Source organism: Calonectris borealis, chromosome 4, assembly GCF_964195595.1.
Source record: "Calonectris borealis chromosome 4, bCalBor7.hap1.2, whole genome shotgun sequence".
NCBI lineage: Eukaryota > Metazoa > Chordata > Aves > Procellariiformes > Procellariidae > Calonectris > Calonectris borealis.
In genome coordinates this window covers 43,428,740-43,446,146 of record NC_134315.1, presented here as the reverse complement: position 1 = coordinate 43,446,146, position 17,407 = coordinate 43,428,740, and the positions used below count along the sequence as shown (strand labels likewise).

At 41.4% G+C, this 17,407-nt stretch overlaps 1 protein-coding gene across 1 annotated transcript in view; it reads right to left on the bottom strand.

Annotated features, from left to right (window-relative positions):
• SH3RF1 (SH3 domain containing ring finger 1) overlaps positions 1–16,555 on the bottom strand; it is a 92,953-nt gene extending 76,398 nt beyond the window's left edge. Inside the window, exons 1-2 of the mRNA XM_075149358.1 lie at positions 16,411–16,555; positions 14,366–14,854 (exon numbers count right to left, since the gene is read on the bottom strand). Coding sequence (XP_075005459.1) covers positions 14,366–14,752 — 387 coding nt within the window. The 5' untranslated portion in view covers positions 14,753–14,854; positions 16,411–16,555. The remainder of the gene's footprint in view (positions 1–14,365; positions 14,855–16,410) is intronic.
• Positions 16,556–17,407: the final 852 nt, after the last annotated feature.

The following is a 17,407-nucleotide window of genomic DNA, read 5'->3' as shown; positions in this document are numbered from 1 at the left end:
CTTTTTCCAGTGGTTATTTTATTTTCACTGGGCGGAACAACTTCAGTTTTAGACAGGGGGCCAAAAGTCTACATGATTAAGCCACTACAATCACCAGTATCAATCTTCACAGTATGTTAAATACTGAACCAAAGGCTAAATTACCTTAATTAAGGTGATTCACTTACGGCAGATTTAAGGCATACTGACAAAATGACAAAACAGAAAAAACATGGGATTTCTGTATCCAATGCTATTTTTTCCCAGTGTCTTTTTAAAAAAGTTGTGTGCAAAGACAAACAAAAAGCATAGATATAAAATACAAAGTATTTGTTAGCCCTTGATCTGAACGGCTAGCCAACATTCGTAGGTCCTTGCTGGCTCACCTGCATTAGAAAGATAAAATGATAATTCAAAATAGTATTTACTGAGAACATTCATAAAATCATGATTCTCCAAAAATACCATGACCAAGAAACAGCACCCACATACTTTGCAATTGTTAGTGCTGCCAGCAAGTCCTGTGCTCTCTAGAGTGTTGTCTGTTGCCTTGATGGTTCATACACAGCTCTGCTTCTTTTTTCCTTCTTCCTTTCCTTCCCTCTCTCAGAAAACCCATTTTTCCTTAGGCACTAACCAGTGATGCAGCTCCAGTATTTATGGTCGGTTTTATCAGTCCTCCTAGGGTAGTCTCCCCTGTTCCAGATTTATTACGTCGATCAGCACCTTTAGCAGCAGCTTCTATTGCTTCAGCTACCACAGGAACAAGATACCTACTGCACTTGTTGATTTTTACCAGATCTGTTTTCATGGAAGCCATTAACGCTCTTCTGTATTCCAACAGAATATTTTCCAATGTATATTTTAATAGCAAAGTTCAAAACTGTAATTTTATTTCAATAGCTACAAGACCTTGAAAAATATAAACACAGTGAGTGTTTACATAAGACCACTTTGGACAAATTTCTTCAATTAAACTTAATATGCTGAATAGAAGAAAGAAATCTGCAAAAAGTATTCTTTTTTCAAAACACAGGACAAATCAAATGCTATTTCATCCACTGAGTACTGCTACTAAGACATTTAGATCCATTTATCCTAATAAAAATCAACTACCTTCTCCAAAAACAAAACACAGTTTGGCATCTAATGGTGTGTTCAGCCTAGCAGTGATTGGAGTCTGCACCTAAAACCAGAGCTCTGTGGTGCTGACAAAGCCCTGCCATTTCAATTGTTTGGTGCTGAGTGTGGTCTGCCTTTGTACAAAGCAATGGGTTTTCCCTAAGTCAGAAAGCCACAGTCTACCAAAACTTTTTACCTCTTTCCCCAAAATGAAACACGTGGAACGAATGTGAGTCTGAGTTTTTAAACATATTCATGCATTCAAACCTAGAAAATAAGTGCATAACTTGATTTCGGCTTATCTGAAATCTTACAAATTCTTACTAATGTTCTAGCTTTGAGAACCAGAGATATTTGACTTCCCAAGAATTAGATGCTGTTTCTAGGAAGATGTGGGGTCCTAACCTTACATTGCAAATAGCAATCAGAAGAGAGAGCGCCATGATTTCCTAAAATGGGACTGCAGCAAACGTCCCGATCTGAGGGTGAGGTTATCTGTTTAAGCATGAAGAGGATTTATCCAACATTATAAGGTATCTTACACAAACAAAACTTATGAATTACTGGAGGCAAACATTTAACATTTGCTTGAAACACATGATTTGGAATACTTTGCTTTCCGTTTACTATAGGCGAGACTAACCAAGCCCAGCCATCAAATAGGCTGTGGTAACTGCATACTGGGCTACAAGATTTTTTGAGCTGTAAGACATACCCAATTAAACGACCAAGTTAGTGCTTCTGTTTGATTCAGATAAACTACCTTGAACTTCGATTTTTCTGTGTAGGACTGGGCTTCAATCTGACCACATCTAAGCGAAGCTGCACTGAAATCCCCTTGTAAGCAGATGAAAAATTTTACACACATGGATTTCTTCTGAGGACTGTGCCCCTGAATATTATAAATCCATACCCTTCCATTACTGTAAGTCTAAAATACTTCTATTTCTTCCTTTTTAACCATTTCTAATCTAAACTCTTTTTTTGTGAACTGAGCAGTACACTCCAGACAAAAACATACACCCACTCAGACAACCACAGCCTACAAAAAACAACAAACAAGGGCATAAATTTAATCAACCAATCTATCTCATTAACTCTCATAACTCCCATTAACATCAAAAAATAAGAAATTGTGTGGTATAGCCTAACTGCATGTGCACTGCAGACATTTCAAAAGCTTTAAAAGGATTAAGGATACATACACGTTACATAAAATTTTACTCAGAGAATATTTTTTAAATGGCATCTGAGTTTGCACGTAAAATTCTGTGATTGCTGCAGGAAAAAAAGGGCACAAACACTTCCCGACAGTTGTGCTTTTTTTGTACCCCCTTTTTTCTTGGATTCTTTTAGTGCAAACTCAGAAAATTTGAAACAACAGCATTACACTAAAAAAAAAGTCTCCCTCTCAATCGCTAGGTATGCAATTATGAATATTTCCTATTTAACTGCATCAGGCATAGCATTTAATATTTTATTATTTTTAAAGAAATAAAACCACACAACCTTTGTACAGAATGTGTAGAATAATCAGTTCCTCTTCTATGCTGTTTAAAATAAATTTTGACCTCTTTTATGCTGTTCCTTTTAAAGGTAGGGAGCTGGTAAAATAACAAATAGGGAAGCATAAATGACATCAGCTCCCTGTTGCAAGCAACAAAATTCTGAACTGAATATATGAAAAAGTATGATTTCCTGAGTAAAGAGGATATACCCACAACAGGAGCTGAAGTCAGAAATAAGCTTTCATTGACCTTATGTTTCTTCCTGCGTTCGGAGGTTTCAGTATGAGAAGATAAACATTTCTTGACACTGTAAACTGCTTTGGGAATCTGTTTCCAGAAACAGCCCACTAGCTATTCTATTTCTCCACTGAAAACCCAATTCCACTTGTTAGTGAAAGTAGAGATAAACACAAATCCCCCTTACTGAACAAAAATCATGTATTTTGAAAACATAATTCTAGGAAGATAGTTCTCCTTTTAACCATATTACAGAAAGGTGAGCTGCTCCAAGGGACTGAAAACATACTGAAAACATTGGGTTATTTTGCTTGGAGAACCTACCCCACAAAATTCATTCTTCTTATCTGTCATGGCTAAATTCAAAAGAACAGTGTGTAAGATTGTAGCCATGCTCTTAATGCTGGTAGGATGTTTACAGCCTTATTTTCAGCTATTACTAACTGAAGGACTACACAAAAGACTGAGGAAACATAGAAGCAAGTTGAAAGAAAATGCCACCAAATCAGAATAGTCACAAATGCTTGTTTTTTTCCTTCCTTCTTTGAGAATCTTTTCCGATTTCCAAACAACCCCTAGGACGCTAGCCCACCTTTTCCTATATTCTTTGTGAGTTAATTGAATGGAAGATTTAAATTTGTAGCTTTATGGTTCTATAAGAACTATGAGAATAGTTTATTAGTAATAAAATTGACATTTTTAGAATCCTGTGAAGAATCTCAAAGTGCTTGAGAGATATGCCAGAAATAATCCTCACAGTTCCTGAATAGGAAGTTCTTCAACCATTCTGGAACGGAAATATTCTAAATGTCATATAGTACCTGACACACTATTTCAAATAAACAATGAAAAATAAAATACACAGTATTTTAAAATTAAAATACACACATACTGGAGGAAAATAGATGTCATGTGAGCCAACACACTTAATTCTTGTTCTCACCTCTTGTCTAGCCAACTCCTCCAATTTTTCATTTTGATGCTCTCCAAAACCTTCCTCAAACATCAAGCTACCTCTTCAACTGGTTCCTCCAGCACCTCCTCCACACCAGGTCTCTAATTCAATTCCAGTGAGCAAAGAGTCATTTGCTCAATCATACTTCCTCCTTCGTCATTTTTTATCCAATCTGTCTATTGCTATGTTCCAAATCTACTACCATAGTTTGTTTTCTTTCAACATAATTTACTATCCCTCCTCTCCCTTGTTACTTGACCTTTTGGGTCTTTATCACCCATCAGTATTGAAGTTTCTCTGCTTTTCAGTCATCTCCTCCCAGAGGCCTTCTCCCATCCTTTCAACAAGATGAGTGATTGCTTTCACGCCTCATACTCACTGTGTGCTCAGCTCTTCTGCCACCCTCTCCAAATGCAAGAACATCCTTAGCATCTCCTGGAACTCGCTTGCACCCCACATCCACTTCCTCTGCTCCTACTCTGGTGCTGCGTGAACATGTCTGGCAGGGATCCTCATGTTAGGCAGAATTCTTCTGCTATAAACTGGGTTTTTTTCCTTCCTCCAGCTCCATTACGTCAGGAGCTCTGCTCAGGAGATGGGCACAGCTTAAGTTCAGTAGGGCTAGAAGAGCCAAAACTGAACAGAAGTAATATGGAGACTGCAGTGGTGGCCAATACCACATTGTCTGCGTGTTTTTTAAATTCTGGTCCACAGACTACTGATAGCCTTTCAAAGATAGCTTGTGAAACAACCACAAAGAAGCCTTTAATCTGCATATGCATAATGGCAAGGAAACACTTATTTTTATTTACCTCATTCTATATTTAAAATCTAACCTAATTTTATTGGGCTGTAAACCAGGAATTAATGCATTAAAAAAAAAAGATCCTTTATTCCGCCCCCCCAACAAAACAAAGTGATAGTCCTTTCAACTTTTTCCTCAAGTTGTAGGTACTCTGGTAGTGTGTCTTATACTCAATGGAAGTTCAGATCAGCATTTCTCAACCTTTTAAAACTCAGTGTAGATATTAACACTTATTTCTGGAAGACCTATATTTCTTCTGACAGATTATCTATTCATCTACTTATTGACTATCCCTGCCCTGCTTAGACTGAAGATCTAAGAGGATTACAGAACCTGGTGGCAAGGCTGACGGCTTGTTAACTTAATAAGGCTGTGGATTTAAAACTGTGTTAAATTAAACAGGTTTTGAAAATGGCTTAACTCTGCTAGTGTGGATAAGATTTAAGAGTCTCCTCTCAGATCTTTATCTAGCTCATGAAAAAGAAGACCATGTGAGATAGTAGGGCACTGGCATACATGAACAAGTGAAGGTCCACGAGACGTTGATTTTCTTTTAGCAAGCTCTCAGCTTCAGAAAAAAAGCTTCATCTTTACTCAGAGGCACACTACCACAGCACACTGAATTCATCTTTATTGGATTTGTTTAAAATAAGCTTCTAGAAGAGCTATGCCCTATATATGCCAGCTCAGATCGTCATCTGATTATCTTTGAATACTTTTTATCTTAACACTTTTTAATCAGAAGTGCCTCATTCTTGCCCAGTTTTTTTATATAAATAAAATGCAGACTATCACCTAAAGAATTAAGATAGCATGCTAATAAAGAATAATTGAAGAAACTTGCTTCAAATTATTCAGTATTGATCCTCTCACTCCTCTGTGCAAGTTCCTTTTCTTGTGTTCAGAAGCTTGGAAGTCTGGTAGGAGTGAGTACTTTTGTCTTTAACCAGAGCTTTTCAAAAGCTTGTCTTGTAAAATTGTAGTTCACACAAGATAAAACAGTGCTTCAGTTCTTTAAAAACCTTTTTATGTACATGTATATTTTGAAAGTTTAGGAGCTGAGAAGAGGAATTCAAGAGAGGCAATATGCACGTCTTTCCTTTATAAAAAGGAGAGCAGAGTTACCTCACCTTACTGCAACACTAATGTCATGAAACAAAATCAGTTTTATTAACAAAGGAACACTAAAGACTGAGGAGGGCTTCAGGCATTATGAAGTCGAACAGGACACACTGATGCCTGCTTATCTTCTGTGCAACACTGGCAGCACTCCTTCACTTCAGGGAGGAGGAGAATGGTATCTGTATTAATTTTTAAGCAACATTGAAATGCTTACCTTTGATCAAAATGCATTTATGATTAATAGCATACTTGGCAGCTAGAAACTGTAAAATTATACTTTGCACATTTACAAAAAATAAAACCGGACAATCTATATTCAACTCTGAAGAATCACGCCAACTTGGAAGATAGAAAGAACAGTTAAGCACCAGACCAGAGCTTTTCGTTCAAATAAGAAAAAAACCACACAAATTTACACCATATTTTAAAAATTGTATGTGGAAGGCTGAGCATAACAGCACCATTTCAAACAAAATTACTGTGTGAGAGAGACAGCGCACATACATGTGCACAAGAGAATCTTGTTCTCATTTGAGGAGATCAGACACATTCTTGCAGGTTTTGGCTTTTTATACTTGAGAGTTTAAATGCTTATTCTATAGGTGCTGGTGGTGGTAAATTAATCAGGGGCCAAATAAGGTAGGAACAAAGACCTAGACAAGAAATTCAGTTCCTTAAAATTCTTAAGTGTTCATACTCTTATGCTACAAAAACTTAACTATGGATAACAAATCAAATGCCTGAGTGCCACAACAAGTGTCAAATGAGTGTCAACAGTCCTAAGCTTCTAAGGTATGAATTATTTCCATGGTGGATTGCTCATATGCAAAGTTGACTTTCATGTACCTAGCAGGCTCAGATTCTGAGACACTTTGGCAACAGTGTCTGTAAAAGAAACATGAAGAGTTGAGTTTTGACTTCTGTGTTTCATTTTCCCCCCAACTGGAGAATCCAAACCTGTATGTTTCTAGGAAACACTGAATGACATTTTAAAGATATGCATATAAGCATCACATGTCAAAGAATTCCAAATACTGGACTCAGTTTCTCTCTTTGGAGTGATTGTCCTTATCTCCAGAGCATCCTCCTGAGTCCCAATGATTTCCTGACATTTAAGAGCATGCAGAAGAGAAAACAGACTTAACTGTTGCCTCTGTGCTGACTAAGACCAGCTTTGTGCCCGAACAGCACGGCAGCCCTGGCAGTATCTATGGGTCGAGAATACACGAAAGCAGTTATTCAGTGCAGCACTCAGCGCAGCACTCTCAGTGCAGCAAGGCTCTAACTAGGCCTAGTCCCACTGTTCAGTCTGACAGTCGGAGGACAGTGCTGCCATCTCCCCCTCTATACCCAGGAAAGGTAAGAAGTGCAGAAAAGAGCACTTGGATGTGTGACTCTCCCACCTCAGGGCCACTCGGCTTCCTAAAATTAATCCAGCTCACCTCAAAGCAGCCATTCTCAGTCCAAAAAAACCTGCTCTCTGAAAAGAATCCAATTTAGTGATGTGAAAAGAAAAGCAAAGAAACTGATCTAGTGCAACTGACCCAAGAATTCACTGCTGATTTTCTATCTTCTAACAAAGAGGCATCTGACAGGAATTGAGACGTAACAGATGCACACTTTTTCTTCCTGCATGCAGTAACGAGGTGTATGTATGAACAGGGCTGACCAGATGATAATTCAGCTTTAATTACTGAGACACATTCTTGCCCACACTAGGATGTGGATATAGGCAATGATTTAAAGGAGAAGAAAAAAACCAGAAACTTTCAAACCAAAGGAGACTAAGCAATACAGTAATATTAACCTACACTTTATGCTCTTCATTCATTTAGCAGATTTAATCCTAAATACCACGAGTATCTGTAGTCCAAATACTTCCAACAGAGCATTTTCCTTCTTATTGCTTATTTTATGTTCCCTACGTTTGACACATTCAAGGACAAATTGGACACAAGAGGGAAGAAAAATATATGTTTTCTTTTTCTTGGAAGTAGTACACTAAGATCAGAGGCGAGAGAACGTTTGTATAAAGGACAACGATGGAGCCAAAGAAAAGACCAAGGAAGGTATTAAGCACATCATAAGGAGAAGGCGAAATGCACTGCAAGGGGAAGTCCACCAAAAGAAAGACAAACAATTGAACATAACAAGTTTCCAGTTTTATTATCACAGCTGCAGTTTCAAGCTTGCTGTTTTCCACAGCTCCTATCCATGCACTAAACACAGGGGTAAGAAGAGGAATTACCATGTGAAAACCATCTCACTCAGGTAAAGGAGAGGGGAGGAGAAGGGTTTCTAGCTGACCCCATCCCAGTCAGCCCCTTCAGCTCTTCCTACCGCACAGGCTGTCTATTAAGCCACCGAACAAGAGGTACCCATTGCAGAAAGCCAGACACTATGCATACAGAAACACAGCAACAGCAGACTGACTTTTCTAACCAGACCCTGGACCACCTATGTAAAGCAATTTTATTGGTATTTGATTTCTGTGGTAATAAGAGAAAAATTAAAAGATTTTTATTCTCTTTAAAAAAACCTGCTCCCCTTCACTAGCCCGTTAAAAGTAAGGGCTTTAGACTTCCTTTTTATGCAGAAGTTTAAATTTTCTGAATGATCAAAGCTTTCTGAGCAGAGCAATAACCTGTAACTCACCGGCCAAATTAAAGTGGAGAAAAAAAGATACCATTTTATTTCAGGTAAGCAGTTCTAAATGAATCTACAGAAATGCAGGAATATTAAATTGGATAATGAAGAGAAATAAAGACAGCCCCCTCTTCCACCTGAAAACAAAACAATCATACAACAGTATCTTCCACTAATACACAAAAAAAGGGTATCAGAAACAAAATAAAAAGAAATTTAAGTATCACACTTAAATACTGTGGATTTGTTTTTTAATTTATAAATCAACTTACTTCAAAACCTAATTATTTTCCAAATAAAGGGATTACATTTGTTTCACAGCTATTTTATCAAGCAGATTAATGTTAGATAATTAAAGATTGCTATCAAGGTCCTAAGTATGGAATTAAATATTTCTGTACTTCCAACACCATTCACATTAGAAATTCTCTTTTTATTCTTTTCAAAACACCAGCTTCCACAGATTTTTTAAGTGTCTGGCTTTTCCTCACTGAGATATTTGTGATTCCCTATTAAACATCCAAACAAAACAAAATCCTTTTAACAACGTAACACTAGGCACTGGACCATCTTTGGTACAGGAAATGGATTATGAACAGCTCTCCAGTAATGTGGAAGTCAATGATTTAAAGAGTGAACAGCAGTATCTACTGACCTCAACTGAGACTGTGGACCCATTGTAAAACATCCTATAGATACATCCAAAATAAAAAAGTCAATCTCTGCCCTAGAGAGTATACAGTTTAAATAGCGAGTCAAACAAAGGAAGTATTATCAGTCATATCTGCAGATGGGAAACAGAGGCACAAAGAGCTTTGAATGAGTCTGTGCAAGGTTATAAAGGATGTCTGTGGCAGAGCCAGGAACTGAGCCCGGAAGCTCTCAATCCTAGCCCAATGCCCTTGGTACTGAGACAATTCTTCCGTTTGCTTATCCCCCCCTCTCTTTACTTAATTACTTATCTCTGAGAGGAAACACATTAACACCATGAGAGACAGTCTATTTTCCCTTTATATTTATAATCTCCATTAAATTTTCTCTAGCTTAACATAGGACACAAAAGTGTTACAAGGAAGGAATTAAAATTGTACAAGCATTGTAAATGTAAAAGTAGAATCTGGTATTTCAGAAAGCATGAGAGGAAACAAAAATGTGCGTATATGATTTAGAGAGACTTCCCAAAATGTTTTCTAATGATCACTCCAGAGTATGAATAGGCGCCTATCTCCACATTCTCAAATTACGGTATTTCACATGCTAAAGTTGCACCTCGACACTCCTTACTTTTATAGGATGGAATACATGCAGGAACACGTAATTAAAACTACACAGACAACAAGAAGATACACTTTTGTTTTGTGTTTTTTTTTTTTAATAAGGAGGAAAGTAGATTTTGTACAAATTTGTACAAACACAATCCTCAAAATCAGGTATCATCAAGTAATGATTCTCCAGCCTACCATCACAAATACCAATCATGAAATTAACTGCATTAGCCACTGTTTCTTGCATATTTCTACAACGACTTTTTCCCCCAAAGTGGCATACTTTACAATCTGATCTATTACCACAATGTGAACCTCTTCTAAGACTACCTGACCAGCAGATGTTTACTGAGATGACATTTCTGTGTACTGTTTTATTCTGCTAACTCTTGTTCATAGATGATTTAAACATCTGTTCCAATCTACACCTGCTGCTATGCTTGGTGATCCCCACATTTAATTTCAATCCTTTAATAAAGTTACTGATCTATGAACTCACATTTTCAGTCCCATTGTTGTTTTCTAATCATTAGAAGTTTTCTAATCTGAGAAGTTTCCTTTGACAACTAAGTTCTGCCAGGATCTCAGTAGGCCAGCGACTGCCGTGGCTACAACAGCAGCACTTGTTTCAGCTCCTATCAGGTTTTTGAATCCTGCTAAATAGTCAAACTGTGCGAACTGCCACCCTGAGCTCTCTTCTCCAGGGTGGTTAGGATAAAAGAAAACCAATTGCTAACATCATACACTGAGTCTAACAGACAGAGAAGCCTGACCTGCGTAAGTCCTCACAGACCAGAAGGTGGCCTGTCGCCCCTACTGCTCCAAGTTGTGTGCAGAGTTCAAATGCCACGGCTGGGGGAAGAGAACCTGGCTCCATTTATTTTCCTTTTTGGCATTAAAGCTGCTTCAGCAGTTCCCAGGCAAGCCTACTGGATCACAAATGACCGCTGCTGTGGCAGTATGGATGTGGGAATTTAAAATTTTACTGTTGCTCTCCTGTGTTAGACAAGCATGAGAATGGACGTGTGGGTTTATACTACAACCCAACACAGCAGAGCATTAGCAGTAACTCACGGAACAACCTCCTGTTTGTGTCTTTTTCTTTCCTCCTCAGTTTAAAAGAATTTATTGCAAACGTCTCGGGCGTTAGTGGTTCTGAACAGAACAACAGTGATGAGATTTCAGACTATCTAGACAACTCCACTCTAGGTTCTGCTGAGAAGACAGCCCTAACTTCAGAAACCTGGACTATAAAGAAACTAGCAGGAGAACTGATATGTCTTAGGCATGTACAAATTCAAGGGAAAAGTTAAATGTGTATTATCTTAAATCTATCGTCTAGTAGAGAAATTAGAACAGCTCTCCAACATCTATCAACTTATGCACACAGCTACGTTTAAGAATCCTGCAATAAGCATACCCTTGTAAAACTATCATAAGGAACTTAAGATAATACCTGTTTGACATACTTTGTGAAAATGACAAGATGAATAACATGAGCATAAATTTGAAAGTAAGTACCCTAAAATTTTCATATGCTCTTTTGAAGGAAATAAGGCTCATGTGATCATGCAGTCCCTCAACAGCCCTCAATAACTTGCTCCTGATGACCAGTCCCAAGCAGATTTGACAGCAGGCTGCGGTTCTTAAGCTCTTCCAAGCTGTCAACCTAGCTGAAGGTTTTCACTTAAAAAAAAAAAAAAAAAAAAGAAAGAGAAAAGCATTAAATTAGCATCCATACCAGAGAGGAAGCTGCAGCATGAGCGTAACTATTATTTATTCTCCCAGGCAAGCTGGCTGCTCAGAACAGAAGAGCTGGGCAGTCAGCAAACAGAGGTTTCCATCAGGTACAGCAGTATGCTGCCTTTTTCCAACCAGTACCCTGGGAAAGGCGCAGAAGGCTTTATGTATCAAAATAGCAGGGAATAGAAAGAGGTTAAGAACTCGCAGGAAGAAATTGCAGTTGTTACAGCAGTGAAAGATTATAGAGGTTACGGAAAGAAACAGGGTTATTGCAGCGGGGGAGATACAAGGCACAAGATTTGTTAATCCCCACCACCCACCCAGCTTCATTAGTTTTAAGACTCAAGGAACCATTTGTTTGTTTATTGCCATGTGTCACCACATACATACAGAGAATGCAATATACATAGTACTGTGCAATAACAGGGCTGGCAACTCCATAGTCATTGATACAGTTCAGGAAATCACGCTGCAGTACATGCTGTATTAACCTTTTCTGAAAATTATGGCAACCTCTGAAAGGGCATTTATGAGCTTAGTATTACTTCAGGGTATAAGCAGAATGTTTATGACTTGACAGCCTTCATCCACGTTCACTTCATTTAACATAACAGCAACTTTCATTTACTAGTTCCCCTTCAGCAAAATTAGTTTAGGAAATCTGACTCTGCCACTCATCTAGAAACAGATTTTCCTCTCCAATTCCCAGAGAGGAACTGTATTTGCAACCATCTTCAAGTTATAGTTAGCAAAACAAATAGGGCATTCACTTCAACATTGCCCATTAAATTGGCATTTTGCTTTCTGGACTTTTTTTTAAAAAACACTTTTCATATAGAAAAAGAAGTTCTTATCTCCCCCTTTCTTATACCTCAGAGTCAGCTCATGTTCTTAAAAGTACTGCCTTCCTAGTAAAAAAGACTTCGGACAAAGTGGACAAAAGATGAGAAGATCATCATGTCTCCCGAAAGAAAGAAGACACAAGAATGCCTGTGAAACCCTAGAAACAAACATGTATTCAGACTTACTGTAAAATGTCAAAATTTATCACTAATATACACTAAGTATCAGTTAATTGCATGAGGAATGCACATGGTCACAATTTCAATGGCACATGGTACAGTATAACTAATAAACTGAAGCAACATTCCATATGTTATCACTTTCTACTCTGTGCAACATCTGGAAATGCAAATGTTGCACAACAGGATATTATGGAACATTAAAAAAAGAGAGAGAATATTCCATATTCAAGTTATTTTTTCTAATAAGGCTTTGAGAAACTCTGAAGCGCAGTCATTCGCATATGCAGTACACTGCTGCACCAGAAGCCTTTATGGAGGAGAAGCAGTCTCTGAAAATACAGTTATTTACAAAGGTCAACACGAAAATATAAAAACAAGTTATATGAGTATTTTGCTTCGTTTTAAGTTGAAGAGCTTTTGCAAATGCACGATATCATGGTAAACACCTTAAGGTTCTGGAGAAGACCAGACTGGTTTTGATACTGCTGAAGCTTTTTTGCAGTATTTTTTAAGGTTTACCTTCTGAAAGGAAGCAAAAAAAAACACAACACAACAACAAACAACTACCACACATCATCATCTCTCCTCCCACACCAATTAATCTATATATGGAACAAAACTCATTAACAGGGAGTGGCATGATATTATTATTTTTATATTCTAAAGTAAAGAACCTAATGAGAGTCTCTACTAAGCAGAGAAAACAATACAATCTAATGAAAGAACACCTATATTTTAAATCCTCATGCAAACTTAAGAGATGTATCTAACATGTTTTAGAGAGATTCCAATCATGTAAGCACAACTGAGGACAAATCAGTGTAAGGCTTCCTTCACTGGGCAAGTAAACTAAATCATTCAGCTATACTTTAAAATAAAGACTAGCCCTACCAAGTAAATGTTTAAGCCCTCTCCTTTGACTCCTTAACACATTTCTTAAAAATAAAATAAACTTCACAAGAAGGAAACCACCTAAACCATTCCGAAACTCCACTTCAAACACAGGAAATCTGAATATGCAAGCATCACAAAGTAGACACCAAGACCTTTCAGAGCAGCTGTTCTGCCTTGTCATTAGATAAAACAGAGCAAGGTCAGTCACCTCATAAAATTATATTTCCCAATACAGGCTCTAGAATGGATAATCATAAATGAGGCTACTGAGTCTTGATTATAAGGTATGACAGGCTACAGGTTGCATAGATCGTAAGAAGGAACAGGATTACAGTCAGAAGGCAATGTCTGACTTGTATCACAGTACATAGATTTTCCAAATCACTTAGAAAAAACACTGTGAGGAAAAACTAATTAAAGAAGGAGTGAGGACTGAGACTACAAATAACTTACCAGACCACAGTAATTCAAAGGTTTCTTTTTCAAGGAAGAGAAGTAAAAATGTAGCTCCTTAGAAGCCAATGGCTTCATCGACAAAAACCTTCATCAACTTCAACAAGAACATAACTTCCCTGCTCATGTTTAACATTCGTTATACCTAACTCAAAGGAAATTTACTGATAGTCAGGATCATTACAGAAAGCTCAAGAGCCAAAATCAAATCTCTAATCTTGCAGTTGACAAACCAAGAAGAATTTCAAGTGTTCTTCACAAGATGTTTATCCTTAACAATTACTTAAGCTTTCCACATAAATTATCTTGTTCTATTTGACTTCCTTTTAATAAGACAGTTAAGGTATTGAGATGCTTTTCTTCTCCTTACCTCAACAACTGAGAGTTTTAATAAGGAAGTATTATTACTGGTATTTACATAACAGTAAACCAATACTGATAAGAACACTGATGTGTTTTGCTAGAAATGTACAACAATTCTCAAAAATACTTTGTTTTGCTGTATTTACTATCTGACTGCCCTTATCCTGAAGCAGAGGCCATCAATTGTTTTTAAATAGTGAAGGAAAAGATACGATTGCAACAAAATACCGTCACCACACAGTACTTACCCTAACAGGAGGGCTCCGTGCTTGCACCCTTTGCTGCTGTCCAACTTGAGAGCTCTGCAGGTCCTTTGATCCGCAATTAGCTACAGTGTTGATGGGGACCCTTAAAGCATTTGTGCTACCAGTCCCACCACCGGCACCAGGTTTTCGAGGCCTCTGTTTGATGCCATCCAGTAGTCTAACAAGCAAAATATTACTGGGAAGTTCGTCAACACTGCAGTCCACTAAAGTCCTGCACTCTGGGCATCGAAGCTCATTTCGAGAGCTCACAATGCCCAGCAGACAGCGTTTACAAAACGTGTGTTGGCAAGGCAAGACTTTCGCAGAAGCATCAAGGCGTTCTAAGCAAACAGGACACTCCAACAGATCCAGCAAAGCTGATTCATCCATTTTCTTTGTATTACTTAACCAAAAAACAAATCTTTGCAGAATTTGTGTGTTTTGAGCACTCCAAGGATATCATGTTACATCCATTCCTCTTCTGACCATGTTCTGAAATTTTTTGAGGGAAAAAGGTATTAATAAGCTGGAAAAAGAGTCAGCAAGACTATTTTATATGAAAATGTTCATACAAAGAGCAAAATAAAAGATCCCTAGAGTAATTCAGTAAATATTTTTAATATATGAACGAAACATCAAAATAGCAATAAGTAATATTAGCAACCTACATTAATGTATCTATTTAGTTAAAATATAACAAATGCTAACAGCTAAGGTTTTTAAATTGAAGTCCCCATAAATTTTAATCTTGAGTGATTCTATTTTCTCAAATTATTCCAGAATGAAGAGCTATCTCCAGTACAGCACTATAATAAAGCTTACTTTTCATAGTTCTTGCTTAATACACCTGTATTTACGAACATTTATTTGAAATTAGCATTTTTCACAATAAGAAGACGGCGAAGGTAACTACAACTGGCTCCAAAACAACAGAGCATGCACCAGTAGGGCACAGCAAGAGGAATTACATTTATGCCAAGACTAAGCCAATAGCAGACTACATTTCTACCACTTCTGTCAAAAGTAATGGCAGCACATTACACACATCAGTCTTGAAAACAGCCTTTAGCTCACAAGGTTTTAAGCTTACCACAGGCGCCGACAAGAGGGTTCATTACAGTGCCGCCTTCAAGAAGCGCTTCAAAAACTATCGCGAAGTGATTTACAGCAGGAAGTGCTACTGCCATATCGTTAGGACAACACGAGTGCTGCGTGTGCAGCCACAGAGGCAGAGGCAATCCTTCAGCCAGCTTAAGTGTATGCAGCGAAGGGCTGGAAAAAGGGAGGGAAAAAAATCCCACCTCCAAAAAGCCCCCTAAAAAATATCATTCTGCGGGAAGTCACACCAGGCTGCTCCACAGGGGAGAAAATGGCTTGTTGAGCTCGGCAGTCCCCGCCGCTGCGCGCCCGCGTTACTTGGCGCGGCAAGGCAGCCCCAGCCCGGGCCCGGGCCGCTGCCCCAGCGATTCCCGCGGCGACACGGCGGGGGCCCGGCCGGCCGCGCAGCCCCGTCCTACCCCTCGGGGGCTGCCAAGGCCAGGCTCCGGGCGAAGTTGAGCGCCTCCACCCAGCCCCCGCCGCCGGCCTGCGGAAGCGGCTCGCTCGGCTCCCCGGGCGCCGGACGCGTGCCGAGGCGCTCGTCCCGCACCTACCTGCTTTCGGGCTCCGCGCCCACACCGGCTCCTTTATTTATTTATGTTTCCCCACTCCCCCCTTTAAAAGCGATTCGCAGGCAGGCAGACTCCGCGGCAGGCGGTACGCACCCCTCCGCGGGCCCTCCGGGGAAAAGGGGTGAGCGGGGCCGGCACCCCCAGGAGGTGCATCCCGCGGCGGGGCGGGGGGCAGGAGGCGGGCGGGGGGCAGGCCCAGGGCACAGGGCTGTCACCCCGCCCCGCGGCAGTGAGGGGAAGGGGGGGGTCGGGCCTGCGGCCCCTCCTCCGCGCCGAGCCGAGCCGAGCCGCCCCTCAGGGGGCGCGGGAGGGTCCCCGGGGAGGGTCCCCGGGGAGGCCGAGCACCGCCCCCCTCCCCGTCCCTCACCCGACTCTCACCGTGTGGCGCCGCAGCGGGCCGGAGGGGCTGCACCGCCCCCGCTTTGTTCCCGTGAGGAGCCGCCGCCGGCCCCGCCGGTGCCTCTCCCGCCGCGGCAACGCCGAGGCTCCCGTCCCCTCCCCGCCCGCCGCGCAGGGCTGACGCGAGGGGCGGCACCGCCACGCCCGGCACGGCACGGCACGGCACGGCACGGCACGGCACCGCCCCGCCGAGGGGGCCGCGGGGAGGGCGGCCCCCGACCCGGCCCGGGCCACCTCCCCTCAGCGGCAGCACCGCCCCTCACGGGAGGGGTCGGGGGGCGGTGGCCGCCCCTTTCTCCCTACCGCCCCCTCGCCAGGTGCCCTGGGGTGGCGGTTGGGGCGGGCGGCGCTTGCTGGGACGGGGGATCCGCCGCCGCGTCGCGGGGAGTTGCTCCCCGCCCGGTTTGTGAGGTGCGGGGGCCCGGCCAGGCACGTGGGGCCGGCAGCGAGGGGGCGGCGGTGGAGAAAGGGGGCGGGTGGTCGGAGGGCGCCCCCCGCTCTCTGTGGTAAACCGCCAGCCCGCGGCTGCCTAGGCCCCACGGGAGGAGTCGGGGTGCCCAGAGCCTGCGGCGGCCCGGCGAAGGAAACGCTCCTCGGGCTTGTGTGGGGCGAGGGGGCCTCTGCGGGCGGGGCACTCCGGCCTGTCCCCCGGCTGTACGCCCTCCGCTCCCGGCGCGAAGGGCGCAGCATCTCGGTGGGAAGGGGTGAGGCCGGGGCGCGGGGGAGCCGCGGCGTTTCCCGCCTCTGGGCGGTGGTCAGGCGCCGTGGTGGTGAGTAGGAGCAGGGAAGGGAGGCAGGTGGGAGCCTTGGCACATCAGGGGCTGCCTTCGGGTGCAGCAGTGCTCTCAGGCCCTCGCAGACTGCTCTGTGGTAAGGTCGAATGCAGCGTAAAGCATTAATTTGGGGTGTGCGTGCTCTCTCCCAGGATGACACAAAGTTATTTGTTAGTGTTGCTCAATTAAATAATCAAGTGAGG